The sequence below is a fragment of the Triticum dicoccoides genome, chromosome 7A, assembly GCF_002162155.2.
Source record: "Triticum dicoccoides isolate Atlit2015 ecotype Zavitan chromosome 7A, WEW_v2.0, whole genome shotgun sequence".
NCBI lineage: Eukaryota > Viridiplantae > Streptophyta > Magnoliopsida > Poales > Poaceae > Triticum > Triticum dicoccoides.
Window position 1 is genome coordinate 157,477,191 of NC_041392.1, and position 11,466 is coordinate 157,488,656.

At 44.1% G+C, this 11,466-nt stretch overlaps 1 protein-coding gene across 1 annotated transcript; it reads left to right on the forward strand.

Moving 5' to 3' along the window:
* Nucleotides 1–1,302: 1,302 nt before the first annotated feature.
* On the forward strand, nucleotides 1,303–8,510 carry LOC119329388 (protease Do-like 9). Its single transcript, XM_037602425.1, has 9 exons — nucleotides 1,303–1,955; nucleotides 2,757–2,956; nucleotides 3,085–3,265; nucleotides 4,835–5,026; nucleotides 6,073–6,305; nucleotides 7,042–7,143; nucleotides 7,274–7,324; nucleotides 7,816–7,920; nucleotides 7,995–8,510. The coding sequence occupies exons 1-9, from the start codon at nucleotides 1,331–1,333 to the stop codon at nucleotides 8,091–8,093; spliced, it is 1,788 nt and encodes a 595-aa protein (XP_037458322.1). The 5' UTR covers nucleotides 1,303–1,330; the 3' UTR covers nucleotides 8,094–8,510.
* Nucleotides 8,511–11,466: the final 2,956 nt, after the last annotated feature.

Genomic DNA, 11,466 nt, shown 5'->3' on the forward strand with positions numbered 1-11,466 from the left:
AGTGCCCATACTTTAGTGCCGGTTACCGAACCGGCACTAAAGGGCCTTACGAACCGGTGCTATTGCCCGGTTTTGCACTAGTGAAAATAACATTAATTCACAAATGGGCAGGATATGGGTATACCCGCGGGTACAAGAGTATACCCGTACCCTACCACTTAACGGGTAGGGTATGAGTACTACTCATGGGTATAAAAGTGTGCCCATACCCTGCCCATGCGGATACGGTACCCACGGGTACCCATATCATGGGTAAAATTGCCACCCTTACATACAACAATGTACAGATGTTGTGATTTTTTTTTATGAGAAACTTTTGATCTATTCATCATGTCATTGCAATGTAAAGAAAATAACAATAACAAAAATTTCGTCCATGTCGGTAGACCACCTAACAACGACTACAATCACTCGAGCGAGCCAAAGGCGCACTGCTGCCATCACCTCTCCCTCACTAAAGTCGGGTCAAACTTGTTGTGGTAGATAGTTAGAAAGTCATCGTGCTAAGGCCCCACAGAAGCAACACGACAAAACAACGACTGTCATCGATGAAAAGAAACATAGATCGTAAAGATCCAACCTGTAGACACATAAACGAAGACGAATAACGACCGGATCCAAACAGATCCACAACATCGATCGAATCCCGCAAGTTTCGTCGTAGACACGTCTCCACATGCCATCCAACGAATCGGAACGGGGGTTAGGCGGGGAGAAACTTATTCCATCTTCAGAGAGCCACCACCATCTCGTCTTCCCAAGCAAGACACAAACTCTAAATGAACTCACAAAAACACCTAAAAACGAAGCAAGATCCATTCCCCCGGCAAGGGCCGGGGGCCACCACGACATCATGGCCCCAGGGGCTAAGGCCACTAGAGACAAGGTGGATCGGTGGCAACGCCGACGGTAGGGGTAGAGGAACCCTAGCTTTTTATGGGAGGCGGCAGCTGTGAGATTGTACGGAGATTGTATCAATTAATTCGTTAGCAATTATCCAAAGCATAGAAGAATTTCTTTATTCAAAATTTCTTATCCGGTTCGTTTGGAGTCATATGATTAAAAATTAGTACTGGCATATGATTCTTTTCCTTATTATGACTCATTTGCACTATTTTTTGATGTACGAAAATTTCATCCACTCCAAGCTTTGGAAAGAAGAATTCTAGATTCTCAAAAAAAGAAAAGAATTATACACTTTGGGCTCGACCCCGAGACTCGAACCAGACCGAACCATGTAGTACCGACCGAGCCAAAGCCCGACCCGTTGCGCTCCCTTTTTGTACTACGTTTTGCCTCCCACCTCCATGAAACCCTAGGTCGTCAGACAATGGACAACCACGACGCTCCCAAGCGCAAGCGCGGCCGCAAGCCGAAGCCGCCGGCCGCCGCCGCCGCCCCCGACAACGGCACCCACGACTCCGCCCCCTCGCCCAAGCCCAAGCGCGGCCGCAAGCCCAAGCCGCCGCCCGCCGCCTCCCCTGACAACGACCACCCCTCGTCCCCCCTCGCCGCCGCCGCCGACACCCCGGAGCCAGGTTCCTCCTCCGGAACCCGCGGCCACCGCAAGTCCCGACGCGGCCGCCACGAGCTCCCGTCAGATGCCGACGCCGCCCTCCGCGCCCCCCCATCCCGCGCGCCCAAGGGGGCGGCCAACATGAAGGTGGAGGTCCCGGCGGTGGAGCCGTTGCGGTGGGAGCAGGTGGCGAAGGTGATGCCGTCCATGGACGCCGTGGTAAAGGTTTTCTGCGTGCACACGGAGCCGAACTTCTCAATGCCATGGCAGCGCAAGAGGCAGTACAGCTCCAGCAGCAGCGGCTTCATCATTGGGGGCCGCAGGGTGCTCACCAACGCCCATTCCGTCGAGCACTACACCCAAGTCAAGCTCAAGAAGCGCGGCTCAGACACCAAGTACCTCGCCACCGTCCTTGCCATCGGCAACGAATGCGACATTGGTATGCATGCCCATACCCGCCCCTTTTACCTGTTTTAGCCCGCGAAATGCTATGAACTTGACAAACCTATAAGAGTTCTCTGCTTGTGCTTGTGAATCATCTGTTATGATGGCATGTGGGTCTCTTGCACTGTCTAAGGAATGCCAATGTTTGTGGTATTAGGTCGTCTAATTTAGTACACCATTATGTGCTTTTGCAATTACAGAAATGCAGTATGCACCGCAGAGCTGGCAAAATTCGACTTTTGTGGAACAGGCAGATTATTTATGCTTTGTTCTCTGCAAATCGGAACATGCTTATGCCAGAAAAGGTGATCTTGTTTAATGTTGTGAACTCTGTATGTGTACTCTAAAAAGAAAGGTGGGAGAGAGCCACTGTTTTGGTGGATTTGGATCATAATATTGTTTTCAAACAGGGGTCAATCTAGACTAAACTGGCTGATGCTGTCATGTACTTGAGCAGTGCAATCCCATATGATTAGTTTTAGCAGCCAGGGATTTTGATTGTCATAAACATACTGGTGTTCTCAGAAACTGCTTGGATATGTGGATTATTGTGAGTATTTTCTTGAAAAATGGAGGGCATAATACAACAGAAGTAGTATGGAGACACATGGTGGGTAAGTAGGATGACTTTACAAACATTAAAGGGCAACAAGCTAGACTGGACTAAGCATTCATGCAGTCATTGTCAAATTTGCACCTTTTTCTAACAAACAAAGTTATCGATTAATGAACTCAAGGAGCAACTTTCTTACATGATCTGATAATCACAACCGACCTTTCCAATTTTCCATTTCAGCAATGTTAACCGTTGATGACGATGAATTCTGGAAAGGAGTTCTGCCGCTGGAGTTTGGATTGCTGCCAGCACTTCAGGATGCTGTCACTGTTGTTGGTTACCCTATTGGAGGAGATACAATTTCTGTGACAAGTGGTGTAGTATCTAGGATAGAAATACTCTCATATGTTCATGGTTCTACAGAACTTCTTGGACTACAGGTATATTTTTCCAGACAATGTGCATGCTTTAGTTGTCTTCCTTTTTCTGTATGTTGTTTTTGTAATCATGGAATTATAATTAGCCCTCTCTATGAACATCTGTAACCTTGGTTGTTACTTATGAACAGATAGATGCAGCTATAAATTCAGGAAACTCTGGCGGCCCTGCTTTTAATGATCAGGGAAAATGCGTTGGTATAGCTTTTCAATCTCTTAAACACGAAGATGCAGAAAACATAGGTTATGTTATACCCACCCCGGTTATTAAGCACTTCATTCAAGACTATGAGAAATCTGGAGAGTACACAGGTAATTCTTATTCCGTTGTTGCTTATATATGCTGTAAGTTTTGTAAACCATGTTTAAGGTGTATCTTGATGGTGCATGAATGAAAAGGGTTTATGCTGGAACATCTTATGCAGACATATGTGTAAATATATTTTGATTTTTTTAATATTTGCAAAAGCAGTCTGTTTATTTTAATAACTTTGTCTTAGTCTCACTTTCTTCTGTGAGTTCTATCAGCTTCCATGTAATTATCATTGCAAAAGGACTGGTGTGATTGTTATCCTTATCAGTTATAAGTTCCTCATTCGACAGGCATGGTCTAAAATTTTCAGTGTTGACCATAATTTACAGAGGAACAAACTTTTATTCCAGGGAAACAGTGTCTTAACCGTATTATGGGATTCAAGTAAACTTTGAAGCCATATTTTGAACACTATGTAGTATGCACAATTGGTGTTTTTAACACTGTAGAATGTAACCTCTTGAGGTGTGAATGTGATGTAATTTATTCATTGTTGGTTAGCACTGTCAAATGTTTGCTAAAAACTGTTAGTTTCGCAAATAATTCACCAATACAGGGGGACATATGATTTTTTTTCCACTGGAAATGTTCCTCTTTTGTTTCGATACACTTCCTTTAGGCTCGTTTTTTAGTTTTGCGGTTGATGTCAGTCAAAGTGGCGAGATAGGTTTGTCCAACATTGAGATGCTAGTTTTTGACCCAAATGACTAAAGTAACCTAGCAGATGTGGCTGGGACTAGTGGAGACAGACCGAGTAGTGCCCTTTCCATTTTCATTTACATATTTTATTAGCCAAATACAGACGGGAATATGACATTGTTGGATGTTACCTGATTAATTGATTATAAATAGAAATTGAACATTTATTTATCTAATGCATTCAGATGCGAGCATCCTATAAAATACTCTGCTTATAGGCAAGAATATAAAATTACCAACTAGATGAGGTAGAGCTTGTTTGGTTTGTTTTGTTCCCAATGAAGTGCCTGTGCTTGGCTAAACTGGTGTTACAAAACCTGGTGGTCAAATTGGCTTCACTGTTTTCAGCCACGTTTGGCTCCACAATGAACTTAAGAGCCAAAGTCGAAGGAGCTTACCGGAATCATAGGGAAGTCTGGTGAATGTTAGGTAAAACTTTGTCTGTCAGGGGCATGGAACTTAAGCAGCCCCTTAGTTCTTCCTTTGACATTGTTTGTGTTCACCTGGAAATTATTCTTATGCACTGCATGTCATCACAGGTGCTCCTGGTGCACATTGTACATGCATTGCCTGTATGAGTAGCTTAAAAGATATTTTAAATTCAATGCTGAACAGAGTGTTGTACCCCATACAGTCTAGTGTTTTTTTTTTCTCTTATAACCTCGTCAATCTTTTGATGGATGAAGGGCTTGCTTTTGTTTTGATGGATGGAGGGCTTGCTTTTGTTTAAAAAAAACGTCCTGTGCTAATTAGGTCTCTTTTATTAATATCCAGGTTATAATTGGTAATCTGGTATGTGTTTTCGACATGTATAATCTTCTTTGTTTTGCATCCAACTAGCTTACCTTTTGCCTGCATTCTCCTGCCAGGTTTCCCTATACTTGGGATAGAATGGCAGAAAATGGAAAATCCTGATCTCCGTAAGGCAATGGGAATGAAATCTGACCAAAAGGGTGTTCGTATCAGAAGAATTGAACCAACTGCTCCTGAATCTGGATGCATGCAACCTTCTGATATTATTCTTAGCTTTGATGGTATTGACATCGCCAACGATGGCACAGGTTTGTTATAGCTTCTGTCATAGTTTATACATGTATCTACGTATTATCATGCATTGTTGATCACTTCATGTCACATATTCTATTTTATCTGCTTTAGACTTTAGTGGCTGTAACTTCCAGTTCTGGCTATAGGTTGTACTACTCATTTCAATGAAATACAAAGTGTTTGTTTTAAGTAGGGTCATCGAATGAAACTCTCTTATGACCATAAATAATGCCATTCCTTCCGTGCATATAACACTATATATGGTCTAAAACTTTGAGATGGGTCAATTTTGTGTTGAAAATGAATTCCACATCACTAGTATTAGCCATCTGATACCACTCATTACTAGTTCCCCAGTTGATTTGCGTAAATATCACTAGTCTGATCACTGTTGTTTTATGCAAATACACCTGTCGGATAATATATAAGAAGTCCACCTTTTGGCCCCAAACTCGTCAAAAGTTCATTTTTAACACCCGGACTATAAGACTCCCAGATTTGCTACCTCAAAATCCGAAATCCTCCTGTTTTTCACCCTCAGGTGGTTTTGCAAGTGATATTGGCTGATGTGGATGCCATGTGTCCACCGCAGCACTGCCGTGCCATTCCCATGTCACGGTGTTTCTGTTATTGATCTTGTTGACCAATGTTTCTTCCATTCCTTGCATTTTTTGTGGAAGCTTTTTATCTGAATGGTGGAGTTTGTTTTAGACTGTTTTCTGTTGTAGTGTTTGTTTTATTTATGGTAGTGGCATGCATGTCACCGAAGATTACTTGTGAGACCAGCCAAGGGTGAAAAGCAGACGGTTTCAATAGTTTGAGGTTGCAATTCAAACAGTTTTAGATTTTATGGTAGAGAAGATATCTCTTGCCAAAGTTCAGGTTGGAAAGTAGTTTTTTCTGATGGATTTTTAAGCAGTAATAAGAATACTGGAGTAAGTATACTCGGACGTTTTCATTCGATTAAAATACACAATTGCATGTTTCCCAGATAAAGTCCTGCTTATTAGTCAAGGAAAATGCTTCCACTTGCTTACTTTTCTTTTTCTTGGTCACCCAGTTCCATTCAGGCATGGAGAGCGCATTGGCTTCAGTTACCTAGTTTCACAGAAGTATACTGGTGAGAAGGCACGTGTCAAAGTTCTCCGGAGTTCAAAAATTCATGAATTCAACATAAAGCTATCAATCCACAAAAAGCTCATTCCAGCTCATATAAAGGGCAGGCCACCGTCATACTACATTGTTGCAGGCTTTGTTTTTATGGTCGTATCTGTTCCATATCTTCGATCCGAGGTATGTCGTCTTTGCCCTCTCTCCTCTGCCCTAGGCATGAAATAGTAACCAAAATATTATATTCTTATTTGGTTGTCTCCGTAGATACACTTCAGGGGAAGTACTGCTTTACAGAAGATATCCTTAATTTTGGAATTTTGTTAAAAAAATCTTTGAAAGTTGCCATCTTGTTTTGTTTTGAGAACATAAAAATAATTATGTACATGTTTATTCTGTATGTGCACTAAGCTTTGACAACTGTTTGTGTCTTTTCCTAATGTAGCAAATTGCCATGTATGCTTGTCATGCTTGAACAATAAACATGATGTCATGGTTGCACCGAGTACTCCCTCCATCCGAAAATACTTGTTGGAGAAATGAATGTATCTAGATGTATTTTAGTTCATCCATTCTAGATACTCCCTCCGACAAGTATTTCTGGACGGAGGGAGTATTTTGTTTTTTCTCTGTATGCAATAAGTATTGTCACCAGAACGACATGTTGCTTGTCCCAAGTTGTTTTTAAGTGTTTGGCATGGTAGCCTGGAAGCACTATCCTTTGATTTTGAATGCACACTGCTATATGTCTTGTTTTTAAGTGTTTGTCATGGTAACCTGGAAGCACTATACTTTGAATTTTGAATGCACACTGCTAATATGTCCATGTCACCCATAATTGTGCCTGAATCCTATTTCACTTAAAAAAATTATGGTAGCAATTTTGATTGTATAACTAACTAGAATGCTTGATGATCAGTATGGAAAAGATTACGAATTTGATGCCCCCGTCAAGTTGTTGGACAAGCATTTACATGCAATGGCGCAATCACCTGATGAGCAGCTTGTGGTGGTCTCACAGGTCTGTGAAGCCCTTTCTATTAACCACCGGCTATGAAAGTTTTCATGCTATGTGGCACAAGCCCATCCATCTTGCTTTGCGTTAAAGTTTGATAGAATTACCATTTGATACCAATTTTATGATCTTGTAGGTGCTTGTGGCAGATATCAATATTGGTTATGAAGAACTTGTCAATACTCAGGTAGTTATGGGTGATCTCTATGTGGATATTCCTAGTTTGAGTTTCAATTTTTCAAAGTTTTGTCTACATATGCAGTTCAAGAACTAAATTGGTGTGTCTGTACTCACATGAAGTATTATTGTCCTGCTGCACCAATTAATCCTTAGCATTCTTTCTATGCCAGTTTCTCTTGCATGCCAGTTAAACTCTTACTCTGAATATTTGTATAATTTTAACATGTAAGCATTAAGATTGGACATGAGAAAATGGTATGAACATGGTTGTTGTTGTCGCAAAAGCACCAACATATTTTTGGAAGTTCTGCTAGTATAACAAGAATTAGCAGCCAAGATAAGAGGAATGTTGTTCTTTCTGAAGTGGAATGATTGAACGCGTGTCTTTCAGAGGCAAAATTGTAGCATTGGTACTAAATTTAGTGAACCTTTAAGACATTCTTAGTTTACATAATAATGTGCCCTTATTATCATCTGCCTTTTTTGTTATCAATGTAGGTGCGTGCGTTCAATGGGAAACCAGTAAATAATTTGAAGCAGCTGGCGACCATGGTGGAAGATTGCAATGAGGAGTTCTTAAAATTTGACATGGATTACGACCAGGTAGTTAAATTGCCACCTATTTATAACGTTCTGTTGAATGTCAAGTTGGAAGTAACCGTCGGATGATTTGGCAGGTTGTCGTTCTCGAGACGAAAACAGCTAGGGCTGCTACTCAGGACATTCTAACAACACACTGCATACCTTCAGCGATGTCAGATGACCTGAAGGCCTGAGTAAAAGCACGGTGGTTACCGATACAATCCCAGTTGGCACACAATCCCGGTTGGCTTATACAATGCCAAGTGCACGAGAAACCCCCTCTGCAGCAATGAGTGCTGCTGAAGTTTTGGACGTGGAAGAGCATTATGGTTCGGCAAAAAAGGCGAATGGTGGCCAACATCGCTCGCATCCTCACTGGCTAAGGTTGAAAATGCACGCGGCACCGAGCAACCGAGAAACCTGTAGAATAGCAGCAATCGAAGTTTTGTTCTCATTTGATTTATTGAATGAATACCTGGAAACTCGTTGCATTTGCGTACCCGTATCCGTATCGTCATGTTTGCCGTGATGTATTCACTTTAAACCTCTGCAATCTTTTACTCAGCTGGCGATACTTTTTTATCGTACCAATTATTTGCTTTTCTGGAGTACTCATGTGTCTTTTTCTACCAAAGTTTTGTTTTGGTGGTTGTCGTGCCTGTTGCTTGTAAAGAGAGCCTGCCTTCGAGCACAAGTGACAGGTCTGGTGCAGTTTTGGACCCTCGTCGACGGCGATGCGTGTTTTTGACGAGCCTTTTTCCTTGGTCATCCCTTCCCGTGGAAGCAAATCCGCCGTACCTACTTGCCATGATTCTGGTAGGTGTCCTGTATGATTCCCATCCCTTTCGTTCCAGAGTTGAGTCGATCCAGTCTGTGCAAATGTTTGGCAGTGAACGAAATGCTTCATCACAACAGCTGGTATCCATACATACGGGACAGATATAGTGCAATTTTGTCCTGCAAAGAATCTGACCAAAAATAGCCCTTGGCCACTGTTTCCCTTTCCCGTGACAATAGACAAATTTACTCCCTTTTTAGAACTCCGGCACAAAATAAATTGGATCCATTTTCTTTCACAAATGACCCACTTTGCATAACATCTCGGGCTGAGGCGTCATATGCTAGATAAGGGCATCTTCAAGGGAGACCTGTAAACCTCTAACATGACGCCCTAGGTGCCCAGAGCGCCATGACCCCTAGCCCCGGGAGCTATGGCGCACCGGGTTAGGACATCATGTTATTTGTCATGGCGCTCTAGCTTTGGGTGTGATGCGAGTAGATCATTTTATTAAATACTTTTGAATCGGGTTATTTTCCGCTAATTTTTTTTAAAAAGGTTAGGCTTGTCCATTTTCACCCCCTTCCCTGCAGGAGTGCGTAGAAACTTTTGTTCCCAACACACGGGATATTAGGCTAACTTCACCGCGCGACCCATCCTGTCCGCACACGTTCGTTTGGGGTAAAATGAACGAACCAGACGGCCCAGCGCGCGGGCGCAAACGGACTTTTGTCCGTTTTCTGTTCGCTTTTGACCCATCCCCGGCCCAAATTTGCGTCGCTTTTGGGGTGAAACGGACAGCACGCGGACGCTCGGGCCGTCTGCACTTGTCCTCCCCTGGCCCGCCCGTCAGTGGCACGGGGACGCCTTTTTCTATCCGCCCCTCCCTCGCGCCGGCCGCATCCCCTCCACTCTTCCCCACTTTTCCCCTCGCTGCCGCTGCCATTGCAGCTGTGCCGCTCGGACGCGCGGTCGCCCAGCCTCTTCCCCTCGGCGTCCCGAGCTACCCAACCACGGCCACCTGATTTGCGCGCCCGCCGACCGGATTTGCGGCGGATCCGGTCGGTCTTGAGCTCGCCCGGCTGTGGGAGGCCGCGCCGCGCCATGGACTGGCCAGGCACCGGGCCGGAAGGCCCTGGCAGGGCCGCAAGGCCACATGCAGGCAGTGGCTCGTCCTTTAGCCGCTCGGATCTACACCGTCGGTAGTCCGCCGGTAGATACCCGAATGGCGGTCGGCCGGGCTCAGTGCTAGCCCAAAAGCTCGTCGGTGTACCGTTGCCACTCATTAAGTGCGACCACTGCCCAAAGAAGGTCGTGCGCCGCGTGTCTACAACGCCGGAACATTCCGGATGGGTGTTCATCAAGTGCTTAAACGATGGGGTATGTGGTCTGTACTGTGTTAAAAAAACCCGATGGGGTATGTGCTCTTTTGAGCTTCGGTTTGTGCTCTAGATTTGACTAGTTGTGCTAACTTCAAATTTTATTGTGTAGCATGGATGCAAGTTTTGATATTAGAAAGAAGAGTACATCGATATATTGATAGAACGCAATTTAGTAGATGTTCGTGCACTTTTAGCTACATAGAGGCTGTAGATGAGACAAGTGCACTTGTTGCTAGATTAGAGGCTAGACACGAGACTAGATGCGAGGAAACAACCTCTACTTTTTTAGACTCGAAGAAGAAAGAAGCACGCAAGATCGAGCCTTCTCCGCAGATCAACAATGAATGCATCGAGAATGCACTAATCCAACTTACAAGAGCTGTTATGGAAGTTGGATATCTTCTAAAATGTATTCTTATGGTTTTTGTTTTATTTGGTCTTACTTTTTTAGTCAGAATGTGATGATGTATTCCATGTATCAAAAATGAATGATGAATATTTTTAAGGCCTTGCAAAGAAAAAAGTACGCGGACATGATGCGGCCGGGATGCGTCCGCGTGTTGGACCGTCTGCCACTGCATCTCAGAAACATCCCGGACACGACACCATTGCCCTATTCAAACGGACATAATCCGGATAAAACGGACGTCGGGCCGCTCGGTGGAGTTGGCCTTAGGAGCTTCGACGGTGTGACTGAGAGGTGGTGGTGGCAGCACCGCGGCCTGCCACAGCACCATGCCCGTTTGATGGGCAGGGACATCACATGGCATGCCAAAGCAGGCGTACGTGCGCGCCGGCGGCATGTGACGCTGCTGCCAAACGCGCACCGCCACCGGCCACCGGCCACGACGGACGCACGTACCTGTCCTGCAGCCGTTGCCATGCATGCGGTTGCAGTCAAATTAGGCGCCGACCACGGCGGAGCTACGTGCAGCCTCACATGCAATGCGAGACATGGACACCATACTTGTGATTGAAAAACATCTATGGTTGGATTGCAAGATTTGCCCAAATATCAAAGATCTCCAGGCCGGGTTTATTTGACACGACATGAATGTCACGTCGCAGCTGTTTATTGAGTAAAAATTAAGTAGTACTTCTTCCGTAAACAAATATAAAAGCGTTTAGAGTAGTATTAAGAGGTACCGAGTGTGCTTCTCTATTAACCATGCCATGAATAGACGATCTTGAAAGAACTATTTCGTGAAAAAAAAAGACCCACACGAGGCAGCACAACTCATAATCAGTAACATAATCCAGCATCATAAAATGCTGCTACAACATCGGTAGACCCCATTCAGCAAGGCCACAAGAGGATCCGGGCCAGATCAAGTAGGCCACAGCATATGAAACAGAGCGCGGCACCAGCACGCAAACTTGCAAAAATAAAAAAGGAGACGAGAGAGA